The 12,454-nt window shown below is 34.9% G+C and overlaps 2 protein-coding genes across 2 annotated transcripts; one reads left to right on the forward strand and one right to left on the reverse strand.

The window, feature by feature from the left end:
* Positions 1–682: 682 nt before the first annotated feature.
* LOC311171324 (olfactory receptor 4C46-like) lies at positions 683–1,612 on the forward strand (the record flags this gene model as incomplete). Its single annotated transcript, XM_084234060.1, has 1 exon — positions 683–1,612. One exon carries the CDS (start codon positions 683–685, stop codon positions 1,610–1,612), a length of 930 nt encoding a protein of 309 aa, XP_084090186.1.
* Positions 1,613–5,739: 4,127 nt separating this feature from the next.
* Positions 5,740–6,675, reverse strand: LOC311171229 (olfactory receptor 4P4-like; the record flags this gene model as incomplete). The annotated part of the gene is made up of 1 exon (XM_084233881.1): positions 5,740–6,675. The coding sequence occupies one exon, from the start codon at positions 6,673–6,675 to the stop codon at positions 5,740–5,742; it is 936 nt and encodes a 311-aa protein (XP_084090007.1).
* Positions 6,676–12,454: the final 5,779 nt, after the last annotated feature.

A 12,454-nucleotide genomic window follows, 5' to 3' on the forward strand; every position in this document is an offset into this window, starting at 1 on the left:
AGTTATTTTAAAGTTCTTACATTTATACAACAAGCACTTTGCTTGTTTTCATAGAAACTCCTGTGTACTCTTCATATTCCTATAACAGTGTCCTACTACATTGCATGCTAACTCTTGAATAATCTCCTAGGCTTTCTATGTCTGTCTTCTACTCTTTACTGAACTTCAACCCACTTCATCTAAGGCACACAAAGATCTTACAGAGTTATAGCTAAGACTCCCCCTTCTTCAATTTTTGCTTTATCCTTTCCTCATATTCTCAATTACCTTCCATTATTTTCCATTTCCTCAGGAGAAGGGAAAAATCCCTTTGTTTTCCTTTTATTCTCTACATCCTTGTTCTATACTTCTTTCAAGCATAGCTGCCAGTGTGTCTGTACATTCTAATTTAAGACAGACTTTTAGTCATTTAAGCTGATTTGGTGAACATACATGACTTTCTATGTGTTTTCAAAATATCCTATGTCTCAGGTATTAACAGATTCATAATCAGTAAAATCACTTGAATAATCTTCGAGAACAGAAACTTTTTTTCTTTAAAAAAAAAAAAAACTCAGACTAACTCACAGTTCATAGAGTCATACACTTAATATTTATTAGAATGGCTAAATATGATAGATTCATAGTTGTATCAATAAAAAGTGATATTTTTCCAGGTGTGAATTAAGCATCACATGTAATCATGGAGATTAGAAACAACGTCACAGAGTTTATTCTACTGGGACTCACAGGGAATCCAAAGATGCAGAAAATTATATTTGTTGTGTTTTTTCTCATCTATGTCATCTCTGTGGTAGGAAATTTGCTCATCGTGATCACCATCACTGCCAGCTCCTTGTCAGATTCCCCCACGTATTTTTTCCTGGCCTATCTCTCCTTCATTGATGCCTGCTATTGCTCTATCAATACCCCTAAACTTATCGCAGATTCACTTTATGAAAAAAAGACTATTCTGTTCAATGAGTGTATGATACAAATTTTTGCAGAACATTTCTTTGGAGGTGCTGAGATTATCCTGCTCACTGTAATGGCCTTTGACCGCTATGTGGCCATCTGCAAGCCCTTACATTATGCAGCCATCATGAACTGGCAGTTTTGTGGCCTGCTAGTGGGAGTGGTATGGATGGGAGGCCTTCTTCACTCAACCATACAGATCCTTTTTATCTTCCGTCTGCCCTTCTGTGGTCCTAACATCATCGATCACTTTTTATGTGATCTGAGTCCTTTGCTCAATCTGGCCTGCACTGATACCCACACTCTAGGACTCTTTGTTTCTGCCAACAGTGGCTTTATCTGCTTGCTAAACTTCCTCCTCTTGATGGTTTCCTATGTGAGTATTCTGCACTCCCTAAAGAACCACAGTTTAGAGGCAAGGCGCAAAGCCCTCTCCACCTGTGTTTCCCACATCACAGTTGTTGTCTTGTTCTTTGTGCCCTGCATATTTATATACATGAGACCTGCTGTTACTTTACCCATTGATAAAGCAGTTGCTGTGTTCTACACTGCAATAACTCCCATGTTAAATCCCTTAATCTACACCTTACGAAATGCACAGATGAAAGATGCCATTAAGAAACTGTGTGGTAAGAAAGCTATTTCAGATGACAAATAAGTGTGGCTGGAATCCCACATTGGCTCAACTGAAGAAGGACATGTGATTCAAGGACAGCAATGTTTCTCACTGTGCCTCTGAAATAAAGCATGGAGTACAGGAAGAGCCCTCCTCATCTATTCTGCATTTTCCTGTGTGGTTTCCATCAACATTCTTGTTTACCATGCGTACACCACACATTCTCTCTGAATTGTTTCTTTACAAGTTTGCCAATCTATACTAATCTTGATTGAAGAGTTGAAGTACAAACAGTAGTTACTAGGAAATATGCAGTTTTGTCTGCAGATCATTGTAGCCCATTTTTGTGTATGACACATTCCTTTGAAAACCTGACTAAAGGTGTCAATACTCCTTTGCAGAAAAGTGGGCATGGGATAATAGACATACCACACATGAAAACTTGAGCCAAAATTAACAGGAAATGAAAAAATAAAACCTTTCTTTGTAACCCTAAGACCTAAGAATATAATGAAAAGTATTATCTAATATAATCAATTTATGGCATTTTATGGGAGTATAATCAATTTATGGGAGTCTCCAATATCTCAAATACCATGTGGCTCTGTTCAGACCACAAATATTCTAGCTATTTATTTATTCTATCTAGTTTTTTTTCTGACTTTATAAATTGGTAGTATATTTGTCTTTAAAACACACAATAGATGGAAGATTGCAGTCAAATGCACATTCTAGTGCACTTATAATCAGAATGTTGAAAAAAATCAGAAAACATTAATATTACATTTTAAAGGGTAATAAGTCATATTTAATTTGAAAGTGCTGACACTGCACTTGCTTTAGGTTGAAACTTTGGAGAATGAATTCCTAACATCTCACAATTTTTTAAGGTTCTCATTACAGGAAAAAACTAAAATAGGGGTAAGTTTTCATGTCTTCTAAGTACAAAGATGTAATAGTATGAGCGTAACTAACAAGGTTTTGCTGAGATGAAGAGAAATGTATCACAAGTATTCAGTAAAGGCCCCCTACAGGAAGCTTCTAAGCACTACACTTGTTAAGTTCCCAAGTGGTGGCAACAACTAAAACGGAAAGACATTCCAGAGGAAAAAGAGACCAGATGAACTAGGTATTCTACACCTATTTATTTTGAAGTCCCTGTCAAAGGATGATGTCCATGACAAAGATTTCACCTGATACATTTACTAATCTTTATGATTCCCATGGCATCTTGCATATGGCCTGACTAGACCCAGAAACTAGTTAAAGATGTTTTCAGCCATCGTGTTTGGCACAAGCATTTCTCTTGGCAATTTTCATTTCTCTATCTCTTATCATGAGATTGAGAGATAAAGAAAAGAGCAATGATGATGTAGAGAATTAAGAATACTAAATGCAACATGATATCTTGGATTGGTTATGGGACATAAAGGGAACCCAAATGCAATCAATGTTTTGAAGCAATAGGTATAACCCTATGTTTATTGTGGCATTATTGATAATAGCCACACTTAGGTAACAACTTAAGTGTGCCTTGACAGATGAAGTGGTGAACACACACACACTGGAATGTTTTTCTTTCTTCTTTTTTTAAAGATTTATTATATTTATACAAGAGCTGGGGTACAGGCAAGAGTCACGGGAGGGTGCAAGAATTCACCAGAGACAGAGTGAGGAGCAGAACAGGCAGACGACTGAAAACATTGTTGATGGGAGCAGTGGGCAAAATGAAGGAAGGTGATAAAAGTACAAACGTCCAATTTTAAAATAAATAAGTCCTGGAGAGACAATGTGAACATGGTGACTGCAGTTAGTAAAACTACATTTTATATTTCACAGTTGCTAGGAAGGTAAATCTTTAAAGTTCTCATCACAGGAAGATTGTGTAAACGTGGTGGTGGATGTTAACTATAATTACCACGGTGATCATTTCATGATGGTAAGCTTGTATCAAATAATTATACAGGTGTAACTGATATACACATGAAGCTAATATCATTTTGTATGTCATGTATATCTTATTTTTTAAAAAGAAAATGTCCTCAACATTAAACAAGACATCCACTGCAGGAAATACTAAGTGATAGCTATGACAATTTTTGGTTTTAACAATGCTAAATTCCCATCAAAAGTGAATTTGTGTTTAGATATTTTTCAGAAAATGTCATTAGATAAGACCAATGTTGTTTTCAAGTAACAATTTAGACCACTAAAAATGTGTTAAAGCAGAACTGTATGTCATTAAGAAAACGTGATAATGAAAACAGCCACCTTTTGAAAGAGTTCTTTAAAACAAATTTATTGGTTAATTACCTGAACATATTTTTTTCAGTTTTGTTTTCAGATAAGTAATTAAACATTGTGTAAAATACCTTTTTTTTTTTTTGGTTTTTCCATTAGTAACTACTAAGATAGTTGTACAATTACTCTCTGTTGTTAGTTTTCTACTTAACTTTTTTTCTCCCTTGTTTCTGCTCTTTATGACTTCATATACAAATCTTGAAAAACAATCATCTCATCTATTTCATTTATGTATTTTAAAATACTTTTAACAATAAAACTATCTCCCTTTCCATAAAATCTTGGTATCCAGTATCTTCTCTTCAATGATATTTGTTGTAATTCTCTGCAGATCGTTAAGAGAATTTTAAGTGATCTTATAAGCATGTAAAAAAGTTCTTTCATAAAGTTTTCTTTTCATTTTGCCTGAAAATTTTTCTCAGAATTCTGTCTTTTATTTCAATGACAAGATGATTTGTTGTGCCACAAATTATTTTTAATTGAAAAAGTACTTTCAGGAAGTTTTGGGATCATATTTAAGATTTTCCAGAATAGAGTTTTCAAATACCCTCTTGTCCTAACACAAGGACAAACTCCCCCTGCAAAAAAAGCACATCTATAATAATGCAAGCAATATAAATTCACACATTATCACCAAAAATTCCTAATTTTCATTAAAGTCCACTCTGGAGCTATATATTTTATGGACTTTGACAAACATCAATATAACGACAGGTTTTTTAACTGTAGCTACATACTAAAGTTTCAGTGACATAAAAGTCCTCTCTATTCAACAATTCACTTCCCCCACCAACTAACCCTTGGCATCTGAGGATCTTTGCCATGCCTCCATTGTTTTTACTTTTCCACAATGTTGTATGGTTATGGTCACGTAGTAGGTATTCTTTTGAGATTGTCTTCTTTTGCACAGTTAAGTGGATGAAGTTGCCCTCATACCATTCCATGACTTCATAACTCATTTCATTTACTAGCTGAATAATATTCCCTTGTCTGGATGCAACACAGTTGATCAATTCACCTAAGAAATGACACCTTCATTGCCTTCACAGTTTGTCTATTATGAATAAAGTTGCTGTAAACATCCACATGCAGCAAAATTCTCTTGATTGAATCTGGATGAGATGACCAACCATTTACCTATCAACTTTAGGCAGTTAGTGGTAGGTGAACATTTACCTTTAGTTATTCAGTTTCTTCATTTTATGATAATTTAAAAAAAATTCCATTCCATAGGTGGAATAGAAGCCATTGTGTTTTCAGCAGCATGAATTAATGATATTGTTCTTTCTTCACTAGTTACTGTGGTTTATTTCAAAGAGATAAGAAATGTTGACCCATAGGAACAACTTTAAGAAGATTTTACTCTAGTCATTGCTTTGTAGCAAAAATGATTTCTAAATGCCATTAATGGATGTTTACTTGAATGCTTCATGGAAAATTTAAAGCTCTTATTTCAATTTTAGATTTCAAGTTGTCTAATACGAGGAATTTTTTATCACAATTTGGTCCTGCTAATAAGTCCAGAGCTTGTTACAAAATTATAATTTGAATGTTTTCCTTCAAAACTCACTCATCATCATAATATTGCAATATTAGCTTTGATCCAGGTGTGTGTGTGTGTGTGTGTGTGTGTGTGTTATTTCTGTGGGTAACCTATAATAAGGGTTAATACATAATCTTATTAGTCCAAAAATATACTTAGCATCCATTTTTGTTTGTTTAGTTTTCACATCCAGTTGCTAATTTCAAATATCTCATTATTCTATTGAAGATAATGGAAAATAAAATCTTTTAGATCTTTCTTACTCTTATCATTCACATCAAGCCCTTTACTTTTACATGGCTGTTTAGCTATAAGCATATTCAAATTAATTGTGTACTTCCTTGGAAAGTAGTGTTTGACACCAAACTTTTCTCATGGCATTCTTCATCTCTGTATTTCTCAATGTATAGATTAAGGGATTGAACATGGGAGCAATGATTGTGTAAAATAGTGCAAATACTTTATCCACAGAGTAAGTAGTCGGAGGTCTGAGGTAGATAAAAATGGAAGGACCAAAAAACAAGATGACCACAGTGATATGAGACCCACAGGTAGAGAGGGCTTTGCGTCTTCCCTCAGCTGACTGATTTCTTAAGGTGAATAATATAACAACATAAGAGAAAAATAAGACAATAAAGGTAACTAGGGCAATCAAGCCTGAATTGGCAATCACAAGAACACCAGTAATGTAGGTATCAGTACAGGCAACTTTAAGGATTGGGAGAATATCACAAAAATAATGATCAATTTCATTAGGACCACAGAAAGGCAACTGAATAACCATAGAAAACTGAGGAAAGGAATGGGCAGCTCCACCCAACCAAGCAATGAAGACCAGGAGATTGCATCTTGACCTGTTCATGATAAACATGTAGTGGAGTGGTTTGCAGATGGCAACATAGCGATCATAAGCCATAGCAATAATAATGAAAACTTCAACCCCTCCAAAAAAGTGCATGGTAAAGACCTGCAACATGCAGCTACTATAGGAAATGGTCTTTCTTTCCACCAGCAGATCCCCAATTAACTTGGGTGTAACAGTGGAGGTATAGCAGATGTCCATGGATGACAAGTGGATGAGGAAATAGTACATTGGTTGGTAAAAAAGAGGACTGCATTGAATGGAGACAAGGATCACAAGATTTCCTACCAACAGGGCAATATAACAGAATAAGAAGAGCACAAAGCAAAATATTTGTATGTTCTTGTCATCAGAAAGTCCTAGAAGAATGAATTCTGAGATGTTCCTCTGGATTTCCATGCACTTGAACTGTGTGTAGATATATGTAAATAAATTATTTATCTGAAACAAATAAAACAAAAATTTGGGGAACATATTACAACTTACAGCATGAACACAATGAAAGGCAATTATGAAAAATACATTAGTGTGGCTACTGATAGAAATTATGTTTTTTATGAAAATATGAATTTCTTTTTTATTATATCCTAAATCTTTAAGTGCTCATGTACTCTGGAGTTTTTATTTCTAAAATTGTTCAAATAATTTAATTTTAATTTTATCAGAATGTATATTGCCTCAATTAAGATTCCTGCCAATCTTCTTATATTATCATTGACATTTAATATATAAAAACTCTAAATATTACATTTCTAATCTATAAGGACTGCATACATGATCAGTGATATTAGAAAAGGTAAAGAGCATAAGGGAAACATGGGTGAGGAGAATTACTCTCAAAGTCATAAAAATAACATTTGAACAGAATACTCATGAAAGCTTCTGTGTTAAAACCAAAGTCATAATTGATAAATAATAAATATCTGCCAATTACAGAACAGCAAATAGGAGCAACACACAAATATTGGGAAGTGATTATAAATACCAGTATGATACTTTATCTAATGGTTTCATCTCTTCTAGCTTCATTTCTCTAATTCATATAAGTAAGATATGATTACATAATTCATAAATCATTACATAATTAGGATTATGTAATAATTAACAGAAAAAAGCCCAGTGACATATCAGGTCAGGTCAGTTATTTTCTTTTTCATGGCTTTTCTCCTTTGAGTGATTAGTTTAGATCCACAGAAACTGTCATGCACCTGATTTTTCCATCAAATCTAATGGAAAATTTAAGACAAAGAGCAAAGAGATTCACAGAATGAATTTAATAACAGTGACCAGGTAAATTGGAACCTCGACTCTCAATTACCGAAAGCATTAAGCTAGTTGGATTATAGATTGATTCCTCTTGGAGTCTGTAGCCCAATTCAGTAGCCCAATATGTTTTGCAGTATAAAAATAAAGTTAACCAATTACTTTGCATCTCTGGTAGTACTTACCAAAGATCTCAAGTGCCCTTTTAGTTAAATTACTATAATAAGAATAAAGTTTCCATCACATATTCTCACAATGCATCACAAGTAGCATGGTATAAACTTACCTTACTTGTCTCAGAAGAAACAATTTATTTTAGGATAGCAGGTGTTTTGAATTATGGAATGTCTACATTATGGAGATATTCTAGCATAAACAATGTTATTTCTTATTAGTAACAGGGAAGGATGGACATCAACATGAGAAAGTATCATAATAAAATTGACTGACAACTTTAGCCTACTATTCTGTTTTCTGTTTTCTTGTGGAATTTTGCTTGTCAATAACTCATATTTAAAACTGAAGATGCTAAAATCACTTTATAGTAATCAAAATAGCATAGGCAGCAAAAGACGGAAAACCTCTAGGCTTAAACCATCTAGACTGAAACTATCTAGAACAGAAAGCTTATAATTAGCTAAACATATGGTTGGAGAGACCCTCTTCATACCAAGGTCTTATGGTTTATTGACTAACAATCAGATCTGAGTGTCCATCTGGTAATTTCAGGCTGTCTGAGGAAAAATTCCACGTGATATTCACTTAGCCATTTTGTCTTTACTATCAAAATCTGAATAAAATGCAGAGAGTTACAAAGCAACAAGTCAAACATGTCCTAATTCTCTGAAAATATTTTAGAAATCTCCACCTCTCATAAACTTCTACTGGAGTACAAAAGGTAAGTGGACTTCAAATACTCATGAAAGCATTAGAGATGCAAGAGTTGCATCTTTATACCCCAAGAAAACAGGTTCGGAATTTTAAATGCTGACTTTAACAACACTACATTAGCTCACAAAAAAAAGCTTTAAAAATGCATTATTTAAATTCCTGATGAAGCAAAACAAAGCATTCATGTCCTAGTAAACATCTATTTTAGCCTATGCCTCAATAAAATGTGGATCAAAAGGACAGAATGTAAACTTAGTGACAGTGCAAGTATTAATAGGTCTTTGAAAGCTGGAAATAACCATAATCCCAAAGGTGTTTGTTTATACACAGATTCAGGCCAAAAAGTGAACCACTACACTTAGCAATGTCCCTGGTCTCCCTGGCAGTTCATTTTCCATATTAACTTTATCTAGCCTCATATGTTACTTCCCTAGTGTGCAAATGTCAGTTAAAAGCAGCAGTTCATGAAACTTTGTCCTGAGCATTCCAGCTTTCTGAATACAGGAGGGAATTAGGTAATGTCAGGAAAACATAATATGAGGTAGGACAAAGAGAACTAAACACCTATATTGACACTCCTAGTGTGGACCACTATTAAGATCCTAGGTGTGTAGAACACATAAATCAATACAATCAATGAGCCACAATATTAATGACATAACATAGCTGGAGACTAACATTGTTGAAACAGGCAGTTTTGGAATATAAAGAAAAAAAGAATAAATATTATTTTCCCTATAAACTTGGCTTGGGAGAAAATTGGAAAAAAATAAGGACCATGAAAAAATAAGAGGAAGGAAGCCCTTAGAGTGCTGCATAGCATTTATCTTGATTTCGATTCAGTTTTTCTCCTATCACTGCATATTAACAGGGAATTTGGAATCAGCCTCATCTGTAGGCACTGAAGTTTAGTTTGTCTCCTTGAATAAATAAGTCATGTTAATTTCTTTTTTTTTCTTTCTTTCTTTTTTAAGATTTATTTATTTATTTATACAAGCACTGGGTACAGTCAGAAGCGCGGGAGGGTGAGAGAATTCACCAGAGCCAGAGCAGAGGGCAGAGCAGGCAGACTGACAAAGTACACTGCTGAGGGGAGCAGCGGGCAGCAGGAGAGGTCTGCGTGCCATGTGGGACCCTCGCCAGTGGACAGGGATCGAACCGGGGGCTGCAGAGCCTGCGGGCAGCCTCGCAACTGAATGCTCAACGGCTACGCCACCGGGGATTCTGATTCTTGCACAAATATACCTTAGGACATCCTAAGGTACTTACTCAGATATCACAGTAACATCTTCAATATCAGATGTTGTATATTGACCTTATTTTCCATAAGAGTGCTGAAATCAGATTTTAAAGAAAGTTGTTCCCCAATGGTGGGAACAGTTAAACAAGGAACGACATTCAAGGGGAAAAAGAGACCAGAAGATTTGGATAATCTACACTTATTTAATTTGAAGTCCCTGAATGCTGAATGACTTCCCTGACAGATATTGCAGTAGATACATAGATACATTTACTAATCTTTATGTGTTCTCATGTCATTTTATACATACAATAACTAGATCCAGACTAGTTAAGGGTGTTTAATTATCATGTTTGGGAACAAGCATTTCTCACAGGATTTTTCATTTCTGTATCTCTTATAATGATATTAAGAGACTAAGAAAGGAGCAATGATGATGTAGGGAATTGTGAAAATTAAATGCAATATATGTTGGTCAGGATTTGGGACACAAAGGGAACTTAAATGCAATTAATGTTTTGAAGAGATATATACAATCACATGTTTATTGCAGCATTTTTCATAATAGCCACTCTTAAGAAACACCTTAAGTGTAACTTGACAAATGAATATGTAAACACACATGCATACATGCACACACACACATACCACACTGGAATGTTAATCATTTTTAAGAACAGGCAGAAATCCTGCCATTTGCAACAATACAGATGGCCTGTGAGAGCATTATGCCAAGTAATAGGCAGAGAAATATCATGTGGAGTCTTAAAAGAAAATATCATCTCACTCTTATGTGGAGTCTTAAAAATATGCGAGTAGATACAACAGACAGGGGGATGCCAGTAGACGGGGAAGTGGGCATATGAGTGGTGATCAAAAGAAACAAACTTAAAATTCTAAAATAATTAAATCCTGGAGAGGCCATGTCAGCATGGTGACTACATTTAGTAATACTGTATTTTACATTTGACACTTGCTAGGAGGGTAAATCTTAAATCTTCATTACAGAAATATTGAATAAATACTTGAGGATGGATTTAACTATAATTATCATGATGATCATTTCATGATGATATGCTTATAACGAATAACTACACAGCTGTAACTGATGTACAGCTGGAGTTAATATAATGTTATGTGTTAATTATATCTTACTTTTTTTTAAAGATTTATTTATTCATGCATACAAGAACCAGGGTATAGGCCAGATGCGTGGGAGGGTGAGAGGATTCACCTGAGACAGAGAGGGGAGCAGAATAGGCAGACTGACTGAAATACACTACTGAGGGGAGTAGCGGGCAGGACAGGAGAGGTCTGCTGTGCCATGAGGGCATAGGGCGGGCTGGCTGGGATCGAACCAGTGCTGCAGAGGCTGTGGAAAGCTTCACAGACCTACCCTCAACCGCCTGTGCCACAAGGGGAGGCCCAATTATATCCTACTTTTAAAAGCAAATGTTCAACTCATTAGACATGTCAACCCCTGTAAGAAATACTAAGTGATTTCTAGGATAATTCTGGTTTTATACAATGCCAAAATCTCATCAAAAAAGAATGTGTGTTTAGATTTATAGTAGAAGATGTCATTAGGAAAAGACTAATGTTGATTTCAAGTCATAATTTTGAGAGAAAACGTGATAATGAAAACAAATAGCCACCTTTTGAAAGAGTTCTTTAAAACAAATTTGCTGTTTCATTATCTGAACTTTTATTTCATTTTTAGTTTTGTTTCAGCTAACTAAATACTGTATAATTTATCTCAATTTTTTGTTTCTTCATTAGGAACTGCTCAGAAAGTAGTGTGCACGATTCCTTTCTGTAATAACACCTCTACTTAATTTTTATCTCCCTTGTTACTTTTCTGCTCTATATGCTTATATAGCTCAAGCACAACAATCTGCTCTCAAATATTTTGTTTATGTATTTTAAAACCCTTTCAGCATTTAATCTATCTCCTTTTTCATAAAATCCTGCTATCCAGTATCTTTTCTTCAGTGATATTTGTTGTGTTCTGTAGTAGATGTTGGAAAGAATTTTAAGTGATTCTATTAAGCATGTAAAGCAGGTCTTATGAACACCTATTTTGAAATCCCTAGAAAATATTTTTTTAAGGTTTGTTTTATTTATTTATGTGCACATGTGCTGGGGTGTAGGCCAGAGGTACATGGGGTGGGGATGAGTTGATTCACCAGAGACAGAGTGGGCAGTGGAACAGGCAGATTGACTGAAATACACAGCTGAGGGGAGCAGTGGGCCAGACATGAGGGGTCTTCTGTGCCATGTGGGTCAAATCCCTGGTCAGGGATTGAATTCCTGTTGCAGTGGCTGTCAAAATCTTCATAGTGCTGATCCTTTACCCCTTTCACAACCAGGGAGGCCCAATTTCCCTGAAAATCTTTCTCTGAATTCTATTTTTTTTTCCAATGACAAGATAATTTGTTGTCCCACAGCTTACTTTTAACCAAAACAATGTTTTCAGAGCATTTTGGGGATCACAGTTCAAATGAGCAGAACACAGTTTCAAAATAGCCCCATATTGGACATGGGGACATCCTCCCCCTGCAAAAAGGCACAAATGTTACAATGAAAGCAACCTAAATTGACACATCATTATCACCCAAAATTCTATTTTTTATTAAGGTTCTCTCTGGTGATGTACATTTTATGTACTTTGACAAGTATAATGACAGATGTCTATAATTGTAGTTAAATACAAAACTTTCACTGAAATAAAGTTCTCTCTATTCAACTATATTCATTTCCCCCAATAACCACCCCAACTAACTC

Source organism: Talpa europaea (assembly GCF_964194135.1).
Source record: "Talpa europaea genome assembly, chromosome: 1".
Classification (NCBI taxonomy): domain Eukaryota; kingdom Metazoa; phylum Chordata; class Mammalia; order Eulipotyphla; family Talpidae; genus Talpa; species Talpa europaea.